Source organism: Stenella coeruleoalba (assembly GCF_951394435.1).
Source record: "Stenella coeruleoalba genome assembly, chromosome: 10".
Taxonomy (NCBI): domain Eukaryota; kingdom Metazoa; phylum Chordata; class Mammalia; order Artiodactyla; family Delphinidae; genus Stenella; species Stenella coeruleoalba.
In genome coordinates this window covers 99466304-99485410 of record NC_137156.1, presented here as the reverse complement: position 1 = coordinate 99485410, position 19107 = coordinate 99466304, and the positions used below count along the sequence as shown (strand labels likewise).

The 19107-nt window shown below is 41.7% G+C and overlaps 1 protein-coding gene across 4 annotated transcripts in view; it reads left to right on the top strand.

Annotated features, from left to right (window-relative positions):
* Nucleotides 1–19107, top strand: part of VGLL4 (vestigial like family member 4) — a 159232-nt gene that overhangs the window by 63283 nt on the left and 76842 nt on the right. For 2 of the 4 annotated variants that reach the window (XM_079933871.1, XM_079933873.1), the window contains exon 1: nucleotides 17048–17512. The exons of the other annotated variants lie outside the window; for them this stretch is intronic. In XM_079933871.1, the coding sequence (XP_079789997.1) occupies nucleotides 17431–17512 (82 nt within the window). In that variant the 5' untranslated portion in view covers nucleotides 17048–17430. Of the gene's footprint in view, nucleotides 1–17047; nucleotides 17513–19107 lie in introns of those variants that run through there. 4 annotated transcript variants of the gene reach the window in all.

Sequence of the window (19107 nt, the reverse complement as noted above, 5' to 3'; positions counted from 1 at the left end):
CATTTTGCTATATTCTCTTATTGTTTTGAATAACTTTTCAGCTGTTCCTCTTTTGTCTTTGTGGTATGTTATTTTAAAAATATGAAAAACTCTCCTTTTTCTATTTTACTAGTATTAAAAATCTCATGAAGAAGCTTATGATGTAGATAATGGAAAACTCAATCAAAATGAGTTTAAAGACAAAAGGAATTTATTAACTCACATAGCGGGACAGTGTGAAGGTAGGGTGGGCTCCAGGTGCAGTTTGATTCAAAGGATCCTGGTGTTTTCAGGTTCTGGCTTAACTTCTCTGTGATTTTCTTGGTATGTGGCTTTGTCCTTGGCTGACCTCCTTTGTAGTAGCAGGATGGTTGCACCATGTTCACCAGAGAAGAATGTCTCTTCTGATAGCTCTCCTAGGCTTCTTTCCAGAAAGTCTGCAGAAAACATGGACAAGGTGTCTGCTCATCCTTGAACCAATCCCTGTGATCTCCTGAACCCTGCCTGTCCTTCATAGACTGAACTGAGTTTTCATCAATGTCTCTGTTTCTTTTATTGTTCTTAATGTGGTATCCATTTCTATTGTAGCCTAATTCTTCTTTTCTATTTCTTCCCTGAACTTTGCTCGCTCTCTTCATTTCCCCTTGTTGCCTTACTGTTTCCTCTTTGAGCTCTTATTTCAAAGAGGTTATGCCTTTCTTTTTTTTTTATGCCTTTCTTTTTAATCTCATAGAGAAATGTTGGTTCATAAATTTCAGATTCTTTGCAGCATGATTTCTCTGCTGTGTTTCTTTAACTGGCTGTCATTTGTAACTGCCCTTTCTTTCTTTTATCTTGCACATTAGTTGCATCATTCAGTGACGGTTCCTTTCTCGTTATTTCTCAGTTTTAAATGGGATTGTTCTTTCCTTTCTCGTTATTTCTCAGTTTTAAATGAGATTGTTCTTTCCGGGGTAGCAGTTTGCTGCATGATGTGTTTGGGAGTGCAGGGGCTACAGGCAGCTGCCTCAAGTACTTGCTTAGCAGCGCTCCATCCTGAGGGTCCTCCTCTCCAGTATGGCAGGAATTTTGGCTGTGAAATCAGTGAGCTCAGGTCCTTCTCACTTAGTGTCTGAATAGAAACAAGCAGGGTATATGTGTGCATTTTGGGGAAGACTGTAGTGTGTGATCATCTTGCTCTTTGGTGCCACGGCTGCCCTGATGAAGTGAAGCATGCAGTGGACTGGTCGCCCTTCGGTGTTCCGCGTTTTCCTTGATTTGTGGGAGCAAAGCTGAAATGCAGGTTCAGTTAACATAATACTTAAAAGTCTTCTCTTAGGACCCCACAGTTACTTAATTTTTAATTCTGAGAACTAAATTCAAATGATTTTCCACTGGCATTTCGTATACCCAAGTCCCCAAAGAAATATATATATATATTTTAAACCTGTAACATTAATCAAACAAAAAATCCTAGTGGGATAGAGATGTGCTGATGAGTGCCAGGTAAAACTCAGGTTTTGAAATTGGCATATTTCACAACTTGAAGAACAAAGGAAAGTATTTTCATAGTAAATAGAAATTCAGCAGAAGGAGGAGAATTTGGCAATTAGGGGGTGTCTGCTAGTACTAGCACTGTGCTGAGTGTTTCAGACTAAGCAGAGGACCCCAGGAAGCTCTTGGCCTGTAGGGGAGGTAAAGCCATTCGAGACTAGAGCAGACTGTGTTCAGTGCCCTGCTAAGAGTGCTGGCATCCACGGAGAGGATCTGCCTTTTGGGGGTGCCGCCATCATCCCCATTTTCCTAAGATGGAGAACTAGACCAGAGAGGTTAAGTTATATGCCTCAACTCACAGAGCTAGTTCGTAGCAGAACCAAGATTGGAACCTGCTTCTGACTAACTCCTGGCCTCCAGAATTGCACATTTCAAATATTTCTATCATTTAAGTTACATTTGTCCCCAGTAATCAAAATTCACTTCATATGCCTCTGGAATAATTGATGAGTTATATCAAATATTTACTTTTGTTTATGTCTAATGGGGTACTCAACCCCACTTTGGAATTCTGTTCTTTTAAGGGCCCAGACAAATGTGCCACTTTCTTCATGAAGCTCACCCCTAAGTCCCTTCAGAAAATAGTGTTTCTCCCTCCTCTGCTTTCTATTCTTGTTTGTGGTTCCTGTGGTCTGTCGTCAGTTATGAGCTCTTCAGGGACAGGGACCGTGTTGGCTTCATCTTTGGACCCCATCCTGTTCTAGGCCAGTGAAGTGGTCCCTGGGTTAACGTGGCACCCTGTCCATACTGTTTATTGCGTGTCCTGCTTCCCATATGTCTAGGGTTCTGAAGACGAGTGCATACTTCTTGGAGGCATGAAAATTGTATCTGTGTTGGGTTTAAATTCTAGATTTTTACTTCTCTCCTGACCCTGGACAGGATAAATTTGTATCTGAGGCTTGGCGATAAGAGGTGCGTATGGGGAGCATCGCTAGACGCCTGTGCCTCTGGGGCTCAGCAACGCTCTTTTAGTAGTAGTAATAATAACAAACTCTGGGTGGTACATTTTGTGTAGTGCCTTCTATCAACAGCCAAATAGCAAACTTTCTGGGTCTTCAAAATATTTTCACATTCATGTACTAAGTGTACACTGTAGGCATTTAAACATTTTATAAGTGCCTGTGGGGCAAGTTATTCAGATGCTCTTTCCATTCAGTGCGTTTACGAGTGAAAATTGAGGGCATGATTTTTCTCTTTCATGAAGAATAGCGGGCCACGTGCCAGATGAATAAGAGGAAAGGTCCAGAAAGAGTTCATGTATCTTTTTCCTCTGTGGCCTTCCCAGTTTATTAAAACTCGCAGCTGATTCTTTCATTAATCATGACATTAAGACAGCAAACACACTGCGGTGCTCTGTCAGAAGATGATGGGAAGGTTCGCTTCGGTAAGAGGAAGAAGGGGACTTCCCTGCTGGTCCAGTGGTAAGGAATCCACCTTCCAATGCAGGGGACCACGGGTTCGATCCCTGGTTGGGCAACTAAGATCCCACATGCCGCAGGGCAACTGAGCCTGCCCACCACAACTACTGAGCTTGCCCGCCTCAACGAGAGAGCCCGTGAGCCACAACTACAGAGCCCACGCGCCCTGGAACCCGTGAGCCACAACTAGAGAGAGAAACGCACACATCACAACTAGAGAGCAGCTCACATGCCGCAATGAAACATCCTGCATGCCGCAACTAAGACCCAGCGCAGCCAAAAATAAATAAAATAAACAAATAAATACATCTTTAAAAAAAAAAGAGGAAGGAGGCTTCTGTTTTGTGTGTCAGCCCTCCAGAGGAAAATGCGTCAGTTACCTTTCCTTGGTGGTTGCAGGTCAAACTAGAAGTGGTTCACAATGAGGTATCACCTCACACGGGGCAGAATGGTATCAAAAAAATATACAAACCATAAATCCTGGACAGGTTGTGGAGAAAAGGGAACCCTCTTGCACTGTTGGCGGGAATGTAAATTGATACAGCCACTATGGAGAACAGTACGGAGATTCCTTAAAAAACTAAAAATAGAACTACCATACGACCCAGCAATCCCACTACTGGGCATATACCCTGAGAAAACCATAATTCAAAAAGATAGGTACTTCCCTGGTAGTGCAGTGGTTAAGAATCCACCTGCCAATGCTGGGGACACGGGTTTGATCCCTGGTCCGGGAAGATCCCACATGCCGCAGAGCAACTAAGCCCGTGCGCCACAAGTACTGAGCTTGCACTTTAGAGCCCATGCTCTGCAACAAGAGAAGCCACTGCAATGAGAAGCCCACGCACTGCAACGAAGAGTAGCCCCTGCTCGCTGCAACTAGAGAATGCCCGCACACAGAAATGAAGACCCAATGCAGCCAAAAATAAATAAGTAGTTAATAATAAATTTATTTAAAAAAGAAAAGAAAGATACATGTACCACAGTGTTCATTGCAGCACTATTTACAATAGCCAGGGCATGGAAGCAACCTAAATGTCCATCAACAGATGAATGGAGAAAGAAGATGTGGCACATATATACAATGTAATATTTCTCAGCCATAAAAAGGAACGAAATTGAGTTGTTTGTAGTGAGGTGGATGGACCTAGAGACTGTCATACAGAGTGAAGTAAGTCAGAAAGAGAAAAACCAAATACTGTATGCTAAGGCATATATATGGAATCTTAAAAAACAGTACTGATGAACCTAGTGACAGGGCAGGAATAAAGACGCAGACGTAGAGAATGGACTTGAGGACACGGGAAGGGGAAGCTGGGACGAAGTGAGAGAGTAGCTTTGACATATATACACCACCAGATGTAAAATGGATGGCTAGTGGGAAGCAGCCGCATAGCACAGGGAGATCAGCTCAGTGCTTTGTGACCACCTGGAGGGGTGGGTTAGGGAGGGTGGGAGGGAGACGCAAGAGGGAGGGGATATGAAGATACATGTATACATATAGCTGATTCACTTTGTTGTACAGCAGAAACTAACACATCATCGTAAAGCAACTATACTCCAATAAAGAAGTGAAAAAAAACAAAAAAAAACCCAAAACTAGAAGTGGTTCAGCCTGTGCTCCAAGCCGTTTGTACCTTTAGCACGTCTGCAAATAAAGTAAGGCCATTTCGTGGTGGTTCTTGGGAGTAGACACCACTAAGTGTGCAGGTGCAGTGCTGTTCTTATGCGTGTTTCCCTCTCTCTTTTTAAAACTTGTTTTACTGGGGAAATGGGGAAGAGAGAGCAGGAAGAAGCATTTACTTAGATGCAGTGTAAATTGGCATTCCTGCAACGAGGTTCATAATTTTCTTCTTGGCAGCTCGCACAGGGCTGTTAGCACAGATATCCTGTCGCGGTGATCCTTGAATAACCGGACTGTTACAGAACACCGATAGGCATTCCGAAGTAATAGGATTATACCTGACACTTTTATGGGTGAAGTGGTCAGGCTCCTTAACCCTCTCGTAACTAGCCTCACCTAGAACTAGAGGCAACTGGTAATTTTAGTTTTTTTCATTCTTTTTTTGGAGAGAAAAGACAGATCTCTTCTACTTAGCCTCGGTGTTCTCCCCAAAGAAATGTAAAACGGGCACTTGGAGGCCTCTCACAGTTAACTGTTGCTGAAAATGAGCTAAACAATATTCTTCATGTCTATTGTGATAAAAAATGTCTCTCTCTTTTTTGCCCTGGAGGGACAGCTCTAATTCACTCTTCACATCCCTTCAGTAACAAAAACCAAAGAGAAACTCATTAGCTCATCCAGAAACAACCATTTCTAAATAATAATCACCATCATTTATTATAAAATATGAAACTATTGAGATTGCAAATGAAAGTGGCAGCCTGCAGTTGGATGGGGGTGAGGGGCGAAAGAGAAGAGAGGAATTGTCCAGAACCTGAGAATTTTACGGCTGATTCTGATACAGTGGAGGAGGAGGAGAGAAGAGTGTGTCTGTGAAGCGGGGTGGACGGGAGGCGAGGCCTGGGGGGTGGTAGTAGACGTGGTGCATCTTGTGTTCCGTCAGCAGAGTAAGTCGTGTCGAGTACTAGACCCTGTTTTTAATGCCATCTTCAGGATGTGCTTTTGTTTCATTTAAGTGATGGGTGAGTAGTCCATGTGAGTTTTGAATATTTGACAGCTTGTAGGGTAAGAATGCTAAATTTAACTGAGCGTGCATTATGATCATATTTTTAAAGTTTAAAAAAAAAAAAAAGGTGTGTGCTGATACCTTCGCAGGTCCCCTCCGGCTTGAATGAATGCCTCGGGACTGCTGGCCTCTCCTTTCAGAAATCCATGTACTACGGCCTCATTAAGCTGAAGGAAAGGGCTACTAGGACCTTTGTTCCCGCTGCTTTTTTATGGATGCTGTTTCTGTTTGAGGTTCTTGGGGTGGGGCAGGGTGGGGCCGTCTCCTTGTCTGAACAGGCCCCGCTTCTCCTCGTGGGATACAGAGGAAGACTCATCTTAAGGAAGAATGGTGGCCGTCGTGCCCTACGTTTGTGCGCACTTTGTGGTTATGGACCCCTGTGATAGCCGGGTCTGTGCTGGGCAGGGGAGGTTCGCTCGATCTACCCCTTTTGCAGATGAGGCAACTGAGGCCGGGAGGTAGATTTCCTTGATCACTATCCCTTGATAGTGGGTCCGAGCAGGATAGGACCCTGGTGGTTCTGACTCTGGGTCTGGTGCTCTCTTGTGCTGGGAAACCAGCATGAGGTACTGAGAGCTCAGGAAGTCAGGGTTCCTCACCCCTTCAGCTTCTAGCTTCTTTCTCCTCCTTTGGGGGAGGGGAGCCACTGCTGTCTGCACCTGTAGGTGGCCATGGTCACCTACAGCCCTTTCCTGCTTGGGTTAGTCCCAGGCTCTCCTCTCTCCTTCCCTAGGGTCTGACTCCCTCCCCAGGGCCGTGGTTCCTGTTACTGGGGCCACAGTCGTTGGTAGTTGGCGCTTCCCTGGGAGGCTGGGATGTCGCCCATCTGCTAAGCCTACTTGGAAACCTATGGGGCATATACAGAGAAAAGTAAGGCACAGATCTAACTTTAAAGATCACGGCGTGGTGAAGAAGATGAATTTGTTGAAAAAGTTTAGGGTACAGTTCTTACAGGTGCATGTTAACTTAACATTGCAAATGATCTAGTTTTCATTCCTAGTTTTTATTCAGCTGCTTTTTGCAAATCTAGAGTGAAACTCGCCCCTTGCAAGATAAGTCATTGTAGACTTTAAAAACTCTTCTTATTTTTGGTTAAAAGTAAGACCCTGGGTAGAGTGGAAAATCACAGCTTCAGATCCCAGTTCTACACTCTTTGTGTGAGTTTGGACAAGCTTCTCAGCCTGATATGTTTCCTCATTTATAAAATGGTGAAAGTACCTCCCAGCATTGTTGTGAGGATTTAACAAGAAACAAGATACCTGAGAGAACCTAGCGCTCTGCCATGTGCCAGGCCCCACGCCCAGCACGTAGTAAATACCCTTTGTCTTTCTGTTCCTTCAGCTTGAGGAAATTGAAGACAGCAGGAAATTGACCTCTTGAGCTGTACCGGCCATCGATTACCTTGATTACATGACTAAGGGGGTGATTCTAACAACCGTCCGCTTAGATAATGGTTCCTTGGCAGCAGCATTACTGCCGTTTTGGTCCCGATAATTCTTCGCTCAGGGAGGCTGTCCTGTGCATTGTAGTGTCTTCGGCAGCATCCCTGGCCTCCATCCACTAGAGGCCCGTGGTACCGCCAAGTTGTGACAACCAGACATTGCCAAAGGTCCCCTGGGTTGAGGGAAGCAAAATGGTTCTGTTTGAGAGCCAGTGGATAGACCCTTACCCCACTGTTCTGTATGGTGAATCCTATCCCTCTGCCTCTTAGGAGCATTTAAATGTTTTTACTCTCGGTCAGAGAAGTGTGAAGTAAAACCACAGTGAGGCTGCTGCATACCTCCCTGTGTAGCAGGAACGAAGAGATGAAAAAGTGCTGGCAAGGGTGTGGAGCAACCTAAAATCCCATACACGGCCGGCGGGAGTATAATTGCTACAAATCCTTTGGAAAACTATTTGACAGCATCTACTCAAGCTGAATGTATGCAACAGAAATGCAGTCCATGCTCACCAAAGGCAGAGACTAGAATATTTGTAGCAGCACGATTTATAATATCCTCCAGATAGAAACTACCTAAATGTCCATCAACTGCAGAATGAAGTGTGGTCAGTCAGAGCAACGGAATACTATACAGCCACGAAAAGGAATGATTTTCACCTTCACTTAAAAAGAAGGCTAACATTCATAAACATAATGTTGAGTGCAAGAATCCAGTCACATAAAGGTACATACCATATGATTCTATCTGTATTAAGTGGTCAAACTAATCTAATGTTCTTAAAAGCTAGGATAGTAGTTACCTCATGGGGTAGTTACTGGAAGGGCGCACAGGTTGGGAGGAAGCATTACAGTTCTATTAAAAAACAGGTGTGTTGTCTGTTTTTTAGACTGGATCCTAGTTGGTTGAAAGGGTGATTCTGGAGGTAGAAAAATGGTGCCTAATGAACGAAATACTGTGAAGGCAAATTGAACTGCTAGGTGAAGATTGAATCAGAAATTGGGACTGTCAGTGACATTGACCTTCAGATGTTAAATATTTAGGACTTTTCCTCCATTGGACTTCTGTTTTTACCATGGCAGTAAGTGCTAGCCAACCTGGCAAGAATACGTCTGTGGATAATAATAACTGGTGAGAATGTGAATGTCAGAATAATATTTTATTTATGAAGGTTCTTTGAACAGGATTTACTGAACTAAATTGTCTACAATAATGAAAACCACTGAAATAATCATTCTTGTTAATAAGGAAACATTTGTTTCAAGCATATAAGGCACTAGTTTAAAACTAGTAAGTTATAGTGTTTTGCAAGATATTTCTCCTTTCTTGGGAATGCTAATTAATTATATTTCCTTCCCCAGTGCTGATTTATTTAAAATATCAATCCTAGTCTGAACTTTTAAATGCTATTTTTATCTTAAATTCATGTTAGTAAAGCAGATTTCCTATTCACTCATTTGATATCAAGAGAATTGATTTTGTTAGGATTTTTTTAATTTTTGCAAAGTTTAATGAGAGTGGAACTGTTTGTTAAAAGAGATTCACTGTGACTTTTTAGGTTAAGTAAGAGGCTTATTGTGTTTGAACTCAGGTGAGAAATTAGGCAGTTTGCTTTCCCAAAATTGTCTTTGCAATTTAAAATTCACCCTTAGAGGGTGCTGTTGTATTGAAAGTTTAAATCTTTGCTTTGAAGAACCATTTTAAGTTTTTTAAAAAGTACATATATTTGTGTTAAAATCCCATTATATTATAGCACATAATCTAGTCATACTTAATAGAACTTGAGAGTGTTTTAGCTTAGAAATGTTACTATTTTATAAACAATAAAAGTCAAGATATGGGGCTTCCCTGGTGGCGCAGTGGTTGAGAGTCCGCCTGCTGATGCAGGGGACACAGGTTCGTGCCCCGGTCCGGGAAGATCCCACATGCCGCCGAGCGGCTGGGCCCGTGTGCCATGGCCGCTGAGCCTGCGCGTCCGGAGCCTGTGCTCCGCGACGGGAGAGGCCACAACAGTGAGAGGCCCGCGTACCGCAAAAAAAAAAAAAAAAAAAGTCAAGACATACAGCTTAATGGCATTTGCTTTTGTGAAAAATTTGAGAAAATACTGTATTTTTCATCGTCATTTCAGTGTGAGCAACTCCAAATTAGAGAAATAAGCAATGTTTTGTGATATATTTAGGAATTCTTTCCTTGACAGAAAATGTAAAAAACACAGAGAACTTAATAGATATTCAGGTTTGCATCCTTGATACTTGAGGCATTTGAAAATTGTTTTGTTTTGGTGTCTTCTTTGATTCAACAGGTACACTGTTGAAGACCTACTGTGTACAAAACAGTCTTTATAATCACGTAGGGGAGAGATACATAAATCATCTCGTAGTCTGCCTTGTTTTAGAATTAATGCAGCGTAAACCTAAAATACAGTGGACTCATAAAGAGATTAATCCTAGCTAATGGAGTTCTTGTGAAAGGTGGGATTTTAGCTGAGCTTTTGAGGAGCCACAGAACTTTGCATTGTAAACAATATTTAAAAGAAAAAGTTTCGTTCCTTAAGTCTTCTTTCTTACCACTCAGTGCTAAGTTTGTTTTCACCTAAACCCTCTTCTATGCTTTCCTTCTCTTACAACCTTGTCTTAGTAATTAAGGTAATATAAAAAAGTGAGAGTGCCTTGACCAATGAGGTATTTAACAAACATTATCATCACCATTGTTGCTGTTACTGTTCATATTATACTGAAGAATGTGCCCATAGATTGCAGTGGGATCTAGAGATGCTCTTAAACATGGCACTTCTGCACATCCAACTGTTTGGTTAGTTGATAATGTAGATCAAGTTACAGTCAGACGTAACTTTCTTCCTTTGGTATGGTTTTTGATTATTAGTCACATATCAGGTTAAAGTGATTTGAAAAAATAAATGTGTGGTAAGGAGAAAAATAAACTTAAAAATGAAAGCATTAGTTAAATATATTGGTTACTTAGCATCCTGGAAAGAAGAGGGCAGTTGAATCCATTGGGGGGGACCAAGCAGCCCTGTAGGGTTATTTACCTTTCCTGGTGTCTGTGAAAAAATAATTGTTAGACTTAACATTAAAATATTCCTTGCTTGGCAGATGTGCTAATGAGAGCATTTTATTTTATTTCTTTATTTAAATTTTATTTATTTATTTATTTATTTATTTTGCCGTACACGGGCCTCTCACTGTTGTGGCCTCTCCCGTTGCGGGAGCACAGGCTCCGGACGCGCAGGCTCAGTGGCCATGGCTCACGGGCCCAGCCGTTCCGCGGCACGTGGGATCCTCCCGGACCGGGGCACGAACCCGTGTCCCCTGCATCGGCAGACGGACTCTCAACCGCTGCGCCACCAGGGAAGCCCTAAATTTTATTTATTTATGTATTTATTTGTGGCTGCGTTGGGTCTTCGTTGCCGCATGCGGGCTTTCTCTAGTTGTGGAAAGCAGGGGCTACTCTTCATTGTGGTGCGTGGGCTTCTCATTGTGGTGGCTTCTCTTGTTGCGGAGCACGGGCTCTAGGCGTTTGGCCTTCAGTAGTTGTGGCACAGGGGCTCAGTAGTTGTGGCACACGGGCTTAGTTGCTCCGCGGCATGTGGGATCTTTTTGGACCAGGGCTTGAACCCGTGTCCCCTGCATTGGCAGGTGGATTCTTAACCACTGCACCACCAGGGAAGTCCCAGCATTTTATATTTTAATAAGTGTCTCGAGAGTGATTTTGATCATTTGGCTTTTATGAAGCAGCTCACAGTGTTGCTGATTCTATTCTAAACTGGTAGTCAGCTCTCTAGCAAGTAGAACCATTTAACCTAGTCATTAGCCTGGGCTTCCTACTGTCATCATTTTGGCATCATTATTCCCCAAAGATGTTGAGGCGCTGCCGTAATGAACATTCATGGAGCCCTTATTTCATACTGTGGGGAGCTTTATACCAAGAACTGAAGCTTAGTTTTCCTTTGCTCCAAAGCTTATGGTCTAGTTTGGGGAATTGTTGCTAATACATGAAATAATTAGTAAGTAATAGAAGACAAAAGCATGTGCATACATGTCTACATTCTCTGGAAGTTTAAAGTACAGGGAGTTTCTCCTTGTAGACTGTCTTCCTTAGCCCCCCAGTTTTACTGAGATACAATTGACACACAGCGCCATATTGTAGACTGTTCTTTAGGACAGATACCTCATTATAAACATCTTTAAATCTTACAGAGTTCTAAATAAATGTTTGGAATTTTTAAATCTTTAGCTGTTAAATCCTAATGAAAAGGACATTTCATGGTGTTCAAAAATTAGATATAAATGATCCATTGCTTATGCCTCACCAGGGCATATTTTCTCATATGTCCCTGCTTTTTAAAAAGTGAGGACCTTCCTTCACCCTCACATTGATTATATAAGGAATATAGTCTTTGCAGGTAAATTAGAGACACAGGAAAATGTAAAAAATGCCCACCCCTCCAAGATAGGCACTGTTAACATTTTGCTATGCTTTCCAATCATTTATTTATTTTTATTTATTTTATTCCTTTTGACTTTTTCCTTTTTTTTTCTTGTTTTTCATTTTAAATTAATTTTTATTGGAGTATAGTTGCTTTACAATGCTGTGCTAGTTTCTGCTGTACAGCAAAGTGAATCAACTACAGCTATACATATATCCCCTGTTTTTTGGATTTCCTTCCCATTTAGGTCACCACAGAGCATTGAGTACAGTTCCCTGTGCTATACAGTAGGTTCTCATTAGTAATCTGTTTTATACACGGTGATGTGTATATGTCAATCCCAATCTCCCAATTCATCCCACCCTCCCCTCCCCCCCAGGTATCCATATGTCCATTCTCTAAGTCTGTGTCTCTATTTCTGCTTTGCAGATAAGTTCATCTGTATCATTTTTCTAGATTCCACATATAAGAGGTATTACACGATATTTGTTTTTCTCTCTCTGACTTACTTCACTCTGTATGACAGTCTCTAGGTCCATCTACGTCTCTGCAAATTGCACAGTTTCGTTCCTTTTTATGGCTGAGTAATATTCCATTGTGTGTATGTACCACATCTTCTTTATCCATTCTTCTATTGATGGACATTTAGGTTGCTTCCATGTCCTGTCTGCTGTAAATGGTGTTTCATTGAACATTGGGGTGCATGTATCTTTCTGAATTATTGTTTTCTCTAGTACAGTCTTTTAAATACATGTGTGTGTATATTTCTTTCTGCATATGTGTGTATACTTATAAATAAGCAAAATTGGTGCTTAGTGTACATACTATTTTTATATTTTTTATTTGCTTGTTTTCACTTAACATATGTAGTTCCATTAGCATATGTTTTCAGTATATCATTTTCTCCTGTCATTTTATATATATATATATATATATATATTTTTTGTGGTATGCGGGCCTCTCACTGTTGTGGCTGCTCCCGTTGCGGAGCACAGGCTCCGGACGCGCAGGCTCAGCAGGCATGGCTCATGGGCCCAGCCGCTCTGTGGCATGTGGGATCTTCCCAGACCAGGGCACGAACCCGTGTCCCCTGCATCGGCAGGCGGACTCTCAACCACTGCGCCACCAGGGAAGCCCCTGTCATTATATTTTTTAGAAGGAATTATAATGGTTGCATACTATTCTGTCATTGATATACCACAGTTTTCATTCATTCCCTTATTTTTGGACTTTTAGGTTTTCAAATTTTCATTATTATAAATAGAAGCATGATAAGCATCTTTATGTAATTCTTTGACCAAATCTTATTATTTTCTTAAAACAGAGTTCTAGAACTAGAGTCCAGAGCAAGGAAAGGATGTGAACATTTTCAGCACTACAGACAGCTTGATGTGTATGTTGACTGCTTTGTAGAAAGGCATGGACTGCTTACACTTTTACTAGCAGTGACACAGATTCCAATGGCAGCTCACCTCACCAGCATTAAATAAGATTGAAATGCTTTGTCTTTTTGTTAATTTGGCAGGTAGAGAATCACTTAATTGTTTTTAATTTGTATTTTTTCTATTTTTAATGAGGTTGAATAGGCTTGTTTTTAAGAAAAAATTTAAAGTGTATTTATTTTATCTTTTATTTGTTTATATTTTTGGCCATGCTGCGTGGCTTGCGGGATCTTCCCTGCGACCAGGGCTCGAACTTGTGCCCCCTGCAGTGGAAGGGTGGAGTCTTAACCACTGGACCGCCAGGGAAGTCCCTCGAATAGGCTTTTTAAAACTGTATTGGCCATTTGTTTCTCATGTTCTTTGCTCATTTAAAAATAATTTAGATTAATTTTTTTCTTATTTTCTCTTCTTTAATGTTTATATACCAAGAACATTCATCCTTCATCCACCATGGTATATGTCACAAATATATTCTTCTGTTTTGTGTTTTGCCTCTCTACTTGGTTTTGGTGTTTTCAGATGTACGAAACATAAGATTTGTATATTCAGTCAAATTCTACAGTAGTTTCCTCTGTGACTTCTTTCTTTGATTTAATTCTTTTTCAGGCTTAGAAAATGTTTCCCTATTCCGAATTAGATAGTCTGAACATTTTCTTACAGTTTTTAAAGTTTTTACTATGTGACAATATCTGTTTCATTTTTCTTATTCTCTTTCCAGTTCCACCCCAAAAATGTTCTTTGCTTTATTTATTTGTTTTATTTTATTGAAGTAGAGTTGATTTACAATGTTGTGTTAGTTTCAGGTGTACAACAAAGTGATTCAGTTATATGTGTACATATATATATGTATATATATGATTCTTCTTCAGGTTCTTTCCCATATAGGTTATTACAAAATATCAAGTATAGTTTCCTGTGCTATACAGTAGCTTTATGTTTTAAATATCTGATAGATCAAATTTCTTCATCCAAAAAAACCCAACTTTCTACCTGATTTTTTTTTTTTTTTTTTGGTGGATAAAATTTAGAACCATCCTTCCAGTTTCCTTAAGAAGAATCCTGTTGGTGGTTTAATTATGACAGTGTTAGTCTGTGAATGAACTTGAGAAGCACTGACATTTTCCAGCGCTTGGCGTTTTTCGCTGGATATGTTGACCATAACCTGAAGCCTGATCAGAATCTACATGAGTTTTCCTCAGATGTGAGGACTTGTGTCCCCAGAAGATTCTGACAGAATCCAGTTGGAGAAACGTTGAGTTAGATAATCTGGTGTGTGCTGGGAGTAGGGAGGGGGAGATGGAGAGTCTGCCTTTGAGGTGTTTTCATCTTAGAGATTTGATTCAACAGGAATTTATTGATGGCCTGCCGTGTGTCAGGCTCCTGCCAGACCAACCCTGCAGAGGTACAGAAGGCATAGCCCTTGCTCCTAAAGCCTGGACGTGCATAGGATGGAAGCATGTTGGTGGGCAAATGATGGTACAGGCCTGGGAGTGAGGACTCAGAGGGACGGGGGTCCCACAGGACAAAGGAGACGTGTGCCAAGTCCTGAAGGAAGAATGGGTGTTTGCTGGGAGAGAGGCTGGAAAAGTCTTGCACAAAGAGGGAGCGTGTGCACTGAGACATGAAATAATTTGGTTTTCGAGAGTAACTGTAGGTAGTTCACTACTTGAAGCGGAAGGTGGACGATGTGGGGAGCTGTGATAGGATAGGTCCAGCCGCAGGGACTGGCTGCCCTGCGGAGTCGGCAGGTGTGGCCGCCACCCTTCAGGGCGGGGCTTCTCAGACTGTCTGCCTGGAAGATTTACAGGACCCAAGATGACTCTGTCAAATTGCTGTCAAAGTTTCTACCTGTTCACTCTCCTCGTCTGTAGCTCTAAGTAGGACCACAGTAGCGTCCAGATTAGTGGGAAACACGCGGTGGGGGCTGGGGATTTTATTTTCCCTCTGCTCATTGCAAACACAGGTCAAGGTGTACCTGTGGGCCTGTGTCCACATGGGTGGTTGCCTCTTGGAGAGTGAAGACTACATTGTAAGTGACACTGAGTCATTAAAGGGAAGTTACTAAATATTTTACTCATGTCGTTACCACTGGATTGTTTGGATCTGGTTAAATCACTGAACTTTAAAAAGAAAACTTTCCTTCTTGAAATAAGTTGTGTAAAATGAAGTATCTGAAGGCAGGTGATTTTTTTCCCTCTGAGATGAAAGCGGTGGTTCTCAATCTTGGGCGCATGTTAGAATCGCCTGGGACTCTTTAAAATCGATCCCAACACTGGGCCCCACCCCCTCAGATTATTTTGGGGTGCACCCACAGCCTCAGGATTTTAAAAAACTCCACACTGATTCCAAGGTGCGCCAGCTTTCTCCCGTATGGGGTGTGCTAATGACTCATAACGTTTTCTGATTGAGAAGTTACGTCAAAGAATGTAACACAGTAATTGTTCTCCACAACCAGCTGGGTAATTGAATTTGGACCAAAACTATCAGTTGAACTTGAATCTGTACCTAAATATTAAGATTAAGTACAATAATATATATTAGATGCTGTAAGAGTTTTCTTCTGACCCTCCCCGTCAAGTACCATCAAGTATTTTAATTACAATTGATGGTGTACATACCTTTCAGTATAGCTTATTCAGATTCTAGAATATGTAATCTAGCATTAATAAATACCTTGTAAATTAAAGCTTGTGAAATCTCGATTTTTCTGTTGCCTCCTTCACCTGCTGCTATGCCAGTTACTCCTATTGCAGCAGGGACGGCAGCAGTATTGGGTGTTGTATTTATCTCCAAATAGGATTCTATTAGAACAACTTGTCGTGAACATGCCTGTTACCCAAAGTGCAACTGCCGATCTTTTAACATATAAGCCCTTGAAATTATTTATCCAGTTCTTATTTTAGAGTATTACAATGTCCAGTCTTGGTCTACAGTATAGCACACCCCTTGGTATTTTCTAAATCTCCAAATAGCATACAATAGTATTAGCATAGAAACACCTCCTGTGGCGAATTACTAGTCTATTCATGGTGCCAAAAGCTAGGTGCCACCTCCAAAGAGAAAATTATTTTTCCCCTTTATTTTGCCAGTGTGTTCTTCACGTGCTGAAGATTCTGAACTTTCAGTGATTTACTGACTCAGTAAATAGCTTTTGGGCACCACTTGTGCTGGATGTTGGAGATGTGAAGTTTAAGGCCCAGGTCCTTACAGTAAGACGTGATGTGCTGGCGTGCTGTTCTGTTAGCCTCTAAAACACAGAGGGGACAGCTTTCCTATGTGCAAAATGAAAATAATTTTATCCCTCCCGCCCATCGTGTCAGGTAGGCTTCGTGTTTGGGATATGTAGTCTTACTTCCTTAAACTCTCTCTCTTTCTCTTTCTCTCTTCCTGTTTCTCCTTATCTTTCTCTCTCCCTCTTCCCCTCCTTATTTTTTAGAAGGTTTTAAGGGAATAACACACTCTGAAAGTAGTTCTACCAACTATTTTGGGAGCCATATACCATTATTTAATCCCTCTGAGCCCCAGTTTCCGCTGCTGTAAAAAGGTGATACCATCCCTGACGTGTTTATGTGAGTTGTTATGAGAATTATGAGAGAAGTTATATGTAACATGACATTGAAATTTTAAATATACAGTTAAAGTGTAAATGGACCTTGTAAAACGACTTTTAAAAGAGAAGGAAGGAAAGAAAAGAAATATGTGGTATATGTACCACAGCAAAGCACTTTGGGTTTCTGAAACCCGAAAGTGAAGCTACACCAGAGTTAAATTCCATGGAAGTTTGCTTCCATGATGGATTTTTGACTTTGTACTCAGCTCCTGAAAAAGTGACTTCCTGGGTTTTCTCTTCCCTCCTCCGGTTTTGCAGCGGCAGGGCTGCTTCCTGTCAAGAGCAGCTCTGCCCCGGCCCCTCCTGCAGACTCTCCACCTCCTCCTTCTCTTTCTTTCAAACACTTAGTACATTTAGAGCCTGATCTTGTGCAGAAAACATCCCTGACATGTGAAGAGCCCCGGGGATTCAGTGAGCATGCTCCGCGCTCCCTCCCGCTGGGAAGAGGAAGCTCGTCCACATACGAGTCATTCCAGGCATAGTCGGCGTGTCAGCGCAGTGAACTCGCAGCGGGCTGTGAGCGGCGCGAGCGCGGCTTTGTCCTAGGAAATGGGCTTCGGGTTTTCCTTCCTTGCTCCTTTCTTACGTCGAAGAAAGACCCGTAAAGACTTCTGAAACGATTTTTAAATGCTCCATTGAGGATCCAGGACGTATACCGTCTGCCCACGAACCCTTGAAGGGTTTTCTGCAAGTTCGATTTTGTGTGCGTCTTTTTTTTTTTTTTCACTTTTACTTTGTTTTGATCCGAGGCCGGGCCTCCGTCTTTGTGAAGTTTAAGAGAAGAGCCAGGAGCTGCTCAGCACTAGTTGATTTTGGAAACGTACTTTTTCGGGGCGAAAGCAAAGAGCTGGTTTTCTGTGCTAGCCCAATAAATGCTATTTATGAAGATGGACCTGTTGAACTACCAGTACTTGGACAAGATGAACAACAACATCGGGATTCTGTGCTATGAAGGTAGATGTTCCCTTCTAGAAACTGCTACCCTATTGCTTGGGTCAAGGCCACTCCTCCTTTCCGGTTCTCATTGCCTTCTGTGCATTTTGTTCTCTTTCTTGAGACTTTAGGGTGCTTTGAAAGGCAAGCGGTTCTTAGGTAATGTTTTCAGGACAAAGTTTGTTGTTTGTATCTTAGCCTTCAGGGGTTACAGTGGAGGTGGGGGCGGGGCAGGGGCGGGGAGGTGGGGACATATACATTGTTAAAAGTTTGCTTTATGCTTGCAACATACTAACTCCTCACATTTTAAACTCTTTTAAATTGTATTTCTTTTTTGATTTCTGTTGGCGTTTTCTTTAGAGGAGGAACTTCTGGACCCAAGTAAAACATGCCAGATTTTCTCTCTCTCTCTCTCTTTTTTTTTTTTTTTTGCTTTCATACTTACACTATCTACGTACAGTATTCCTGTTGTAGTCCAACAGCCAGCAAGAACTTTGAATTTTCACGTAGAGGGGAACAGAAAGTTACAGTGCGTTTTTGTGTTCAAGAGCGATTGTCCCAAACAATGAAGAATTTTTCTATTCAGTTTGGGGGCCTGGAAGGGCACCCATGTCACAGAGCACAGACTGGCCCTTTGTCTGATTTCCCGTTTCCTGTACAGCTCTGGGAGAGTTCTGACATTGAAGGATGTTCCCTCCACACTCCTGTCCCTTGTGGAAGTGATTGCACAACCTACCAACCAGAAAGCTAAATTAAAAAACAAAAACAAAAAAACAACTCGGAAATCTTATCACTTATTACCTCCTACTAAACCATGAGGTATTTCCCCACTGCCCTGTAGTATTTCAAGCTGTCTCTATTAGTAGTAAGAAGAGAAAAGGGAATTTCTTAATCCAACATTATCTACGTGCGATTTGAAAAAGTGGTAATGGTCTGAGTCTGAGTAGCCGGAGACACATCTCCGGGGGAATTCAGCTTGGCAGGGGAAGTGTTTTTTGTTTAACCACGTACAAATCAAGGAGACTTCTCCCTTCTGATTCAGCAGGAGAAGTTTCCATGTCTCTGCCTATAGTGAACTGAACATTGCTCTAGAAAGAGAAAACATGGAAGAAACTTGGGAGGGTGAGCCGATCCACTTGTATTTTTCGTGTAGAAACTTTAGCCCTGTTGCCCAAGCAGTCAAAAACTTACCCTTTCCCCTTCAAGGAAAAAATCTCATTCTTGGTTTTATTTAACTTTGTGGATGAGAATCTCATATTTAAAGTAGTCTTTTTTTTTTTTTTAATCCTACTTGTTCCAGGAATGCGAATTTTGGTGAATTGCTTTCTTTGAATCTGCCGCTTTAGGTATCATCCTGTTTCTAAAGTCACTCATTTAAAAGGCAGACTTTTTTTTTTTTTTACATCTTTATTGGAGTATAATTGCTTTGCAATGTTGTGTTAGTTTCTGCTGTACAACAAAGTGAATCAGCTATACGTATCCATATACTCCTGTATCCCCTGCCTCTGGAGCCTCCCTCCACCCTCCCTATTCCCACCTCTTTAAGTGTCATAAAGCACTGAGCTGATCTCCCTGTGCTGTGCAGCTGTTTCCCACTAGCTATCTATTTTACATTT